The 10,440-nt window shown below is 32.2% G+C and overlaps 1 protein-coding gene across 2 annotated transcripts in view; it reads right to left on the reverse strand.

Annotated features, from left to right (window-relative positions):
* Positions 1-10,440, reverse strand: part of LOC111684926 (poly [ADP-ribose] polymerase) — a 32,599-nt gene that overhangs the window by 20,901 nt on the left and 1,258 nt on the right. The window contains exon 2 of one of the 2 annotated variants that reach the window (XM_023447157.2): positions 3,494-3,635. The exons of the other annotated variant lie outside the window; for it this stretch is intronic. Coding sequence (XP_023302925.2) covers positions 3,494-3,635 — 142 coding nt within the window. The remainder of the gene's footprint in view (positions 1-3,493; positions 3,636-10,440) is intronic. 2 annotated transcript variants of the gene reach the window in all.

The raw sequence follows: 10,440 nt of genomic DNA on the forward strand, positions 1-10,440 counted from the left end.
AAGCCTGGACCCTCGAATTGGGATAATGACAACAATGGTTCCTGTTTAAATTACTGGGCCGATCAGTTACCTTCTAGTGTTCGATCAGTTTTTTCTAGATTGTCAGATGGCAATACTACGCCCTTTTCTTTTAAGGAGTTCAGTGATGTTCTCGACTCGCGAAAACGGGCCTCTCTTGATGATGTTAGGAACTTCAGGCCTATTGCTCTCATCTCTGTCTTTGTAGAATTACATAATATGATGGTTAACAAGTAAGAGTGCTATATGCTGCTGTGCCGAATCTTATATACCCTTCACCATAGTGTATTTTAAACATAATTGATCTTACAATCTAGTTAATAAAAACATTAAAAAAATTTGAGTCGATTTAAGCCGAATGTTTCGGCGGCGGTTCAAGCAACTAAATATAGTTCGGCGGCGGCTAAGCTCCGACTCGAAGCCGGTCGACTTCGACCTCTGATTCATTGCTGGTAAACATTGACGAGACGTAGATTTTGTTTTTGTTTATCGTAAAAAAATGGTTTTAAAAAGCACTTGGAAAAAATTTGTGTTAGTTTTAAATTTCAAACTTACATTATTCGCATAAAAATTATTGTACAATAACTCACAATATACTCTCATATAATTGAAACCGTTTTAAATACTTTTTTCTATTCATTAAAAAATATATTTGCAAAACAAAAGGGAAAATTATTTTATTTTAACAAAAAATGCAAATCATATTTTATTGCTGTGTATTTTTTGTATGTTTAGATTTCAAACATACAAAAAATACACAGCTGAATAAAACCAAATTCATCTACACACACACGTGTACATCTTTTTCTATATACAGTGTTTTTGTTGCTTTTTTAACAATTTTTTGATGAAATTTTCAGAGGTTGTTTCGGATTTTTGCTCATATCTCCGTTATTTACCGACCGATTTTGCTGATTTTAAATAGCGATCTTCTCGAAAGCATGTCTAATAGAATTATTGAAGATTCGTATCTCGCCGATATCTGGGGTCCTCTAAAAACTGATTTCAACAGACAGACGGACAGACAGACAGGCGGAAATGGCTTAATCGACTCCGCTATCTATAAGGATCAAGAATATATACTTTATAGGGTCGGAAAATTATATTATAGAAATTACAAACGGAATGACAAACTTATGTATACCCTTCTCACGAAGGTGAAGGGTAAAAAAATAGATTGTGACCGTGGGTAATTTAGGGTGCCGGTAAGACCCTAAATTGTCCACGTTCTTTTGCTTATAGGGGGAAAATGTCTACGACTATTTGTTTGAATGAGTTTCTTTTTAGGGTGTCACATCTCAAGTCCTTGGGTTTAAGAGTTTTCGTGGCATTTATTGATATAAGTAGTACCTACGATTGTGTGAATGTTTCACTCTGAGAAACATTCTCGTATTTCGTTGGATTTAATTGATTGGATTTCATGTTTTCTCTCTGACATGGAACTGGGTATGGGTAATTTGTCCGTCCGTTTGTTTAATGGCCTTCCTCAGAGAGTTGCCTAAGATCATTTTTAATTTATACACGGCCAGCATTCATTCTGATGATTTTTGGTTCTCTCATTTGATAAAACTTCTATCCGGCTGTTGATAATCTTAATAATAAGATAACTCAGTTTCGTTCTATATGCTCTTCTCTCAATTTGAGTTTCAATCCATCCAAAACCAAATGTATGTTCTTTGACAGACGTGCCAATTTTGATGTGCAACTTACTTTGGATGGTTGGTCAGACCATAAGGAATATTTTGTCTGCCACAAATCTTCACAAAAGATTGTCTAGCATTAAAGGAGGTTTGAGACCAGAAAATGATCTTAAATTTTATCGTCCCTTTATTAGGAGTTATATAGAGTATGCAAGATCAACATCAGCCCATGGCTCACCTCAGATCGGCCTATCTCGTCTCAAAGGAGTTTCTTAAATTTGCGTGTTATAATCAGTCCTTAATAGAATTAAGTCGGCACCATCTCATACTGTGAATAGTTACTCTTTTGTACATCGTAAATTTAAGGATATTTTTGATTTAATTCATCCTTTTGAAGAATGATCAAAAGATTATCAAAATCATTATTTGTTACGGCAACCCTAACAAATGCATAGGAGTTCAACCATCTGAAAACTTCATTAGATAAACTTCTTTTTTTCAGATCGAGACATTTCACTTTAGTTGCAAAAGATGCTCCTGTTATGGATTCGGGTACTGGATGTGCTGTACTGAATATTCTTACCGACCGTTTCGTTTTGTATAGTATACCCCAAAAGTTTTCATCTTTGTCTGGAGAGTTGATTGCCATCAAAATGCTGTTACTACTGTCATTGAGGATAACCACCACCGTCTTGTCATATATACGGAAAATTCTTCAAAAAATTTTCTAGTCGCTGATATTGTAAGATATATAGCTAATTCCCATATCAAAGAAGTACATATAGTCTGGGTTCCGAACCACGTTGGAGTTAAATTTAATGAGAGAGTAGATTACTTGGCCATAGAGGCTGTCTCGTTAGGAGCATCTTTGGAACAACGTAAAAACTTATGCTACTTAGGTCGGGTTTTTCTGATAAAGATAATCTTCATTCTTTGGTTAAACCTGGTTTAATATATGTTTCGTGTTTTTCAGTAATCAGTAAAGTTACTTATTATCTTAGATTAACTGAGTGTAATTGGCCAATTAAACCTAAGTTATAAGTGAGAACACATACAATTAACAAAAACCATAAAGTAATGAATTCGGAAGAAGACTCAATATTTTAAGTAAATAGTAATTTTTCTATTTCTTTCATCGATTTACTGTTTTAAATGTTTATTTAAATTTTTTCTAAAATTTTACATTTTACAAAAACCAGCTGTTCATTGTTTTGACTAAAAAATTGGCAATACTAAGTTAACTGATCCTAGATCCATAAGTGAAAAAACACAATCATCGGTTAAAGTCCGCTTAAATTTATTGCGTGTTTAATCTAACAGCAAGTTTAACTAATTAGTAAGAAACACGCCCTTAATGAGGTAAATGCAAATTTTTGTCTCAACGATTTATAAAAAAAAAAAACTGCTTTCCCGGTTTAACGAAAGATTTGTCAGACCCATTCGTAAAAACGTTTAAATAACAACTTCTTTATGATTTAATGATAAAAATATGGTAATAAATGTTAAGAAGTCTATTACATATTTTTTTATGTGTTCATGAAGATTGTGACTATTTTAACCCATTTTTACTGTATTATAGAAACTTTTTTCGGTAAAATTAGAATCAAACCAAATTATATGTTTTAAAAAAGATATATTTAAAATACTGTATTCCCACCGACTATTTGGATTTTGAATCATAGTTTTTAATAGATTCTGGATAATAATAAAATTTAATACTCTTTTAATATTATTTTCACCCGAATTCGATAAACTAAGTAATCGTTAAACCACTTTCATGAATAAATTTCATGAAAATAAAAAGTATGAAATTATTTATGTTGGCCATAACTTACCTATTTCCTTTTTGACCCTCTCTTGATCTTCAAATCGAAGATTTTCAAAATTTGCTACGTCTCCAGCAGATGCAGGATGGTGTTTAGTAAAAAAACACTTTTCGTGATACCAATTTGGCTGTTTCCCATCATGAAATGCAGACTTTGAAAAATATTGATGAATAATATTAGTGAAACACATTATAAATAATAAAATGCCTTACGTTAGAATCTTATAAAGCTCCTCTCTTTATTGCAATTTCGTTGAAAGATTCTAACGAGTAAACCGCTAACGGTGTTTAAATATTGCCACATTTTTGATCATTTGACATTATAAATCACTTTTAATTTGTCTGCGACACAAGCACTACGAGGTAATATTTTGGTTTAAACAAAAAGAGATTTTCGCAAAGTTTGAGGTAGTGCATTAAAAAGCGTTTTCACTGTCACTAAATTAATTTTAGCGAAAAACTATATTGTACCACTACCACTATAGCTTAGTGAGGCTGTACTTTTTCAACTAGCTACTAAATATCTATTAGTGGTAGTGAAAAATTTTGCACTATCACCAACATTTAGTGGAAACTACAAATTTAGTGCACTACCCCTAACTTTGAAAACTACTTGCAGAATGATGCATTGTTGCCAGAACTCCTTCAGAAAAAAGTGCAAAATGACATTCAAAAGAGTGCAAATTCGTTAAAAAATGTTCTAAATTCAAATTTTTTAAAAGTCAATTAAGTTATGCAATTTTTAACATAATTCTGTGATATGTGTTTAGCCAAAATCTCATTTAAAATTGGTCAAATTGAGCTATGATTTGACATTGAATATACAAATGTCCCTGTATAATATTGATAACAATATAAGTTTGTTTATTGTGCAATAATTGTAACAATTTTTTGCAAAAGTAAACTAAATAAAAAGCCATGCCTAAGCGTTAAAAGGCTAAAAAGGCTAATATCCTACGAAGACTTTTAAACCCTTATAAGGTTTATATATGTTTGTCATTCCTTGTCTAACACTAAGAAATATTCATGAGAGACCCAACAAAGTGTAAATATTCTGAGTCCTTACGAAATTCTGAGTCGATTTAGATATGTCCGTTTATCTTTCTGTCTGTCTGATTAAAAACTCTTATGTTAAAACTAAGCTAAAGAAATAGACCAAATTCAATGGAAATATTTATTGTTGTCACAAGCAGTTTAGCATCGAAAATCATCAAAATCAGTTCACATCGTAAAAAGTTATGATTAAATATGAGGATATTCCTCAGAAACTTCTAAAGATAATTCGATGAATTTTGTCATACACAATATTTTTGTATTAGGAATCAATTATGTTCAAAATCGCTGTTTAAGTAAGAATTGATGTGTTACTTTTTTGTAATACTTTTTATACCAACGTTGGAATATTATAAAATTTGACATTATTGCAACTTTGTTGGAAGTAAACCGCTAACGGTGCTAAAAGGCCTAACTTGAACATTCAAACACTAGCTTAAGTCAGCTTTGTGCGAATGCATATAAAACTAATGTAACAAACTATAATGTACTTAAGAGAGTTTCGTCATATTTTATTTGCTTAGCAAAGAGCTACATTGGCCGCACATTCCATACGGAATCAGTTGTTTGTTTATTGTACACAAAGAAAATAAAGCAAACAATTAAAAGGAAAAGTAAAATTAATTTATTTCGATAAAAGAAAATCTTAATGGACTCCAATTTGCCACCCGGTATATCGAATAACATAGATGAACCAATATTGGAGGAAGGGATGCTAACACTGGTTTCCGAACATACGTCTCAGATAATTACTGCATGCTTGAAATTCACATATGGCAGGTAATATTTTTACCTAAGCCAGGGAGACCTATCTATGAGACACCTAAGTTTTATTGTCCGATAAGTCTCACGTCCTTCCTACTTAAAACCTTGGAACGGATAGTCGATAGTATGGTTAAAAGCAGTATACCCCACAAAGAACTAAAATTTAAGCAGCATGCTTATATAAAAGGACTATCGCTGGAAACCGCCTTAAACGAAGTTGTCCACTACATAAGTGCATCCTTTGATAGCAAACTGACGAATATGTATTGACATCGAAGGCGACTTCAATAGCGTGCACACTGATACTTTTATCCAATACCTATACCAGTTTTATGTTGACCAGGTGCTCCGCAAGTGGATCAGCCACATGCTAAGGAATAGATGGATAAGCTGCGAGATGTACGATATAACTATCAGGAAAAAGGTGTTTCACGGTATACCACAGGATTACATTTTGTAACCTTTACTCTGGGTTACCACGATTAATAGCCTCTTAAGGACCCTAACCGAGAAAGAACTTAGACCTGTCTGCTATGCAGATGATGTCGTAATACTTTTAAAGGGAAAGGATCCAAATAACTTGTGTAGAAGTGCAATATCAAACTACTACAGGGAGTTCTGGGTACATGCTGCTTGGGTATAAATGATGCCATGTATTCCTTTAAAATACTTAAGTTTTAGTTGTTAAGTGAACATTTTTGTAAATCATGATGAATTCTGAATAAAACTTGAAACATTGTGTTTTCCTGACGCTTACAGATATCTATTTATTTATTTATTAAACGTTATAACCGATCCTAAAAGACCATCTATATTACTATTATTATAGATACAGTCGCCGAAATAAAGATAGGTTCATAGGTAAAACTTAAAAAAAAAATAATTTTCGTGCCCAAAATTAAAGAAATATTTTATAAATTTAATGTGTTTTATTTATATTCAATGTTTACACAAAATTAATTAAATTAGTAGATAAAACTATAATTTAAACGAAAAAAAGTAAAAAAAAAATCAAATTTAAGTGCGAAATAATGATAGGTTCACTTTTAATATCGCGAAAAAAACAAAGTTTCCTTAATATTAATAATTACTGTTTCCTCCTATATTTTTTATCACTTCAAAAATGCGATTATTCATCGAATTTACAAGTTTTTTTTAAATTTCCGGTGAAATATTTGCCCATTCTGCCCAAATTGCATCTTTCAATTCATTTACTCCTGAAAATTGTTTACCATTAGCATAAACTTTGCGTGCCAGAATGCCCCACGAATTTTCTATAGGGTTTAAATCGGGACTTCGGGCTGGCCAGTCCAGAACCTCAATATTTTTTTGATCTGAACCACTCTTTAGTACAACGGGATGTGTGTATGGCTGCATTATCTTGTTGGAAAATGAACTCATTACCCATTAAATCTTCCCCGTGTTCAATTAACGAAATTTCCAGCATTTCAATATAATTTTTTTGATGGAAAAGCCTCCCCAAATCATTAAAGATCCTCCATCAAAATTTCTACTCATTCGAACCTCTTTATCCTTTTGTAAATCATGCCAGTAATACTGGAAACCATCTGGACCATCTAAGTTAAATTTCTTCTCATCACTAAATAAAACTTTTTCCCACTTATCGCCGAAATCCATATGACTTTTTGCCCACAAAAGTCGTTTTTCTTTATGTTCTTTGGAAAGTGCTGGGCGCGCCATCCTTTTTGTATATTGAAAGCGTTTTGAGTTACGCAACACTTGCTGAACTCTTCTGGTACACACTGAGAGGTTCAGACGAGCTTTTATTTCTGGAGCAAATAAGTTTTCCCTTGATGCCATTCGCATTATCATCGATTTTTGCCGTTGAGTCAGCTTTGGTTTTGGGCCGGGACTTTTCTTTGTACCATAATTTTCCTTTAATTTTAAAAAGTTGTTTACAACATTAACAGATCTTCCAATCTTTTTTTGCAATTTGACGTTTTGAAAGATTTTGATCTTTATAAGCCGATATTTTTCCACGTTCTTCAGCTGATAAAGATTTTGCACGATACCATTTCAAAAAAACGTGGAAATCTAACTAAAGTTTTTAACACAGAAAAACTATAATTTTACCTGCACTCCAATACAGAATCGTCTAGAATAATCACTGAACTTATATTTATTTCGCTCTAATTTTCTATAAAAATAGTAAACTTTTTATTTTTTATTATTGCAAAAAAAGAAAAAAAAAAACAATTTAACGAAATCTATAGAAATTTGACGTATGAATACACTGGAAATATAAATGTGATAAAAGTCGATTACACTTAGAAAAAAAATGCGGAGAAATATGTGAACCTATCTTTATTTCGGCGACTGTATTACACCCATTGAAACATATTTAAGATATGAGGCGGCGCTTACAGCCGAACGGCTCTTTACTTTAGGCGAACTGGCTATACACTGGTTATACACAATCATCGGACGTGCCTGATCGTATACCAGACACAGAATATGTCGGAAACTTTGAAACGCTTATCCCAGATAGAATGTCTTGGTCAAGCGGAACATTAGAGCAAGAAGGAATCCCTTGTTACACGGATGGTTCTAAATAATAGGATAAAGTGGGACTGGGGTTCTATATTGAAGATCCAGAAGCGAAAAAGTGCCACCGTTTACCAAATTATAACATCAGCTTCCAGGCAGAAGTACGAGCAATAACGGAATGCGTAAATTGGATTAAAATAAATATGGCGCCCATAGCGCTTAATATATTTACCACCAATTAAGCGATATCAGGAGATAGAATTAAATATAAGAGAGCTTTAACTGAAACATTGGTCCTTCGAACAGGATTAATTAAATTGTTGCTTCGAATCGAGGATAATCTCCACATATTGATCTTAATCAAGCGTATAAAACATGAAGAAGTTCATTCTTCAGCATATGAAAGGAAGACCCCTTGCCAAGGAATTTTAAGTGCTCTTTTGTTTGGAGAGTTTTTAAGATTGCTTTTTTAAAAGGTTAGTAAATTGATATAAAAGTGATTGTGTCAAAAGGAAAAGTACATAAACATACATATATAAATACATCCATATGAATGTATATAGGTGTGTATGTTATAAAGAAAAAAACAAAAGAAAACAACAAGTGTCTATTGTCGAAAAAGTGTATTAATTTTACTGCCAATAATTTATTGTGAATTAATTTTAATCCCTATTTAATACATCCTTGCGCGATTATATTTTATACAGTACATGTTGACAGATTGTGATCGGTATTTTTATAATCAAGGCTGCGTTTGTTTACATTGAACAACAGCCATAATTGATAATTAAAATTTGCATTTTTTCGCCAAATACTTAAATAAATAAATTATTTTAAATAATTAAAATTTATGAAAATTATTTTGGGGTAAATTTTCTAGTGAAACACTTAGTGATCAAAATAATTAGTGACAAATTTAATATTAGTTATTGTGTTGTGAAAGATAAAATTCTTCTTCCTACGGTCGATCGATTTGACTTAAAATAGTTTAGAAATTTATAATACAAATTCGATTTTTTTGTGAATTTGAACGCTGCTTCCATTTTTATACTGTTTTACTGAATTAATCTGATCTTAAAATTGTGAAAAATTCCTTTGACAGCTCTCGAACGTTTTACTCGTGCTTTAGACGCCGTTATAAAATTTGAGGCAAACTTTAATAATATACGCGAGGAAGAACATCTCGTGTACTACTTCGAAGTTTTGGAAAGTGAATTGAAGATGTTTTAGGAAAAGGTAAAAATTACTTTCGATAAGTGTTCAGACGATCTTGAATCTTCTGAAGACTCAGCGTCTCAGCGTCAGCGGCAGATGATATTCAAGTGGCTGAAACGATGTTAAAAGTCGATAAAAATTAAGATTGATGAATTGGAAGCAAAGACTAAGCCTAAAGTTTCCCATCATCCAAACAATGATTCAAATTTTTAATAATTTTAGTCATAATTTACCTCTTTCGCCTTCGGTATCGGTCAATGCCGACAAATTTTCAAATCTTCATTTGGCAGATTCGAATCCTTTCGGAAGCAGACCTGTAGAAATATTATTAGTAGCTGATGTATATCCCTAGCTTATTTTATCCGGAATTAGGAAAAAGGTACTCGAATCATTATTGGCTCAAAAAACCGTATTTGGTTGGATATTAACCGGTCCTGTAAATAGTATTAATTCATCTCCCACGAAGGAAAGACATAACCCAACTAAAAATAGCTACATTCCAACATGGAATCGTAATGAACCCAAATGATGTAGGAACTACTTAGTTTATCAATCTGTAATAGAACCGCTACTAATTTAAAATGTTTGTAAATCATTATTTTTCATTTCGTCTACAAGGCACTACGTGCAAACACTTATTGTAACCTTTTACGAGGTAATATTTAAATATAGATAATTCGAGATTTATATATAAAAAGAATTTTTAAGTAATTTTACTATTGATCGCTTTGTATGGCAGACTTGTTTCGAATTCCTAAATATCAATTTACTTTACTAACCTTTTCCTAAATTATTTTTTATTCAACAGGAGTCCTTAGTGAACCGGAGTCTCTTAATGGCTCAACCAGAGTCTCATTATGGCTCAAACAAAATCTCATCATGGCTCAAACGGGTCCATAATGGCTCATTTTTGATTTGGAAAAAACAGTCCACGAAAGTCCTTAATGACTTGTCATTTAGTCCTTTTGCAAAACTAATAATTATCCTTCGTGTTTTATTCTGTTTGTGCATTTACACTAAACCATATCGGATTGACGCCGAAACAGAGTGCATAACAGGCCCGATTGTGGCCTCGGTATATTTCTTTGGATTTGATGTAGTATACATCCTTCTATCAACCTAACCTAATTCGATAGAATATTATGAAATACGTATTTTTTATTATGTGTGGCACATAAATTTGCAAAAGGCGCTAAATTGTTTTAAATGAACTTAAGTACATTATAGTCACCTAAAAGTTTCTTCGGATTTTCTTAAGCACTTGAAAGACTTCTTTCAATTTTGACATTTCCATAAGCTAGGTTATGCACATTAGAGTTGGACCTTAATATAAAGTCAAATAAAACTATCTTGACAAAATTCGACAAATATTTTTTTGTTTTAAATGCCCTTATGACAACAATGGACTGATTAAAA

The sequence above is a fragment of the Lucilia cuprina genome, chromosome 4 (genome assembly GCF_022045245.1).
Source record: "Lucilia cuprina isolate Lc7/37 chromosome 4, ASM2204524v1, whole genome shotgun sequence".
Classification (NCBI taxonomy): domain Eukaryota; kingdom Metazoa; phylum Arthropoda; class Insecta; order Diptera; family Calliphoridae; genus Lucilia; species Lucilia cuprina.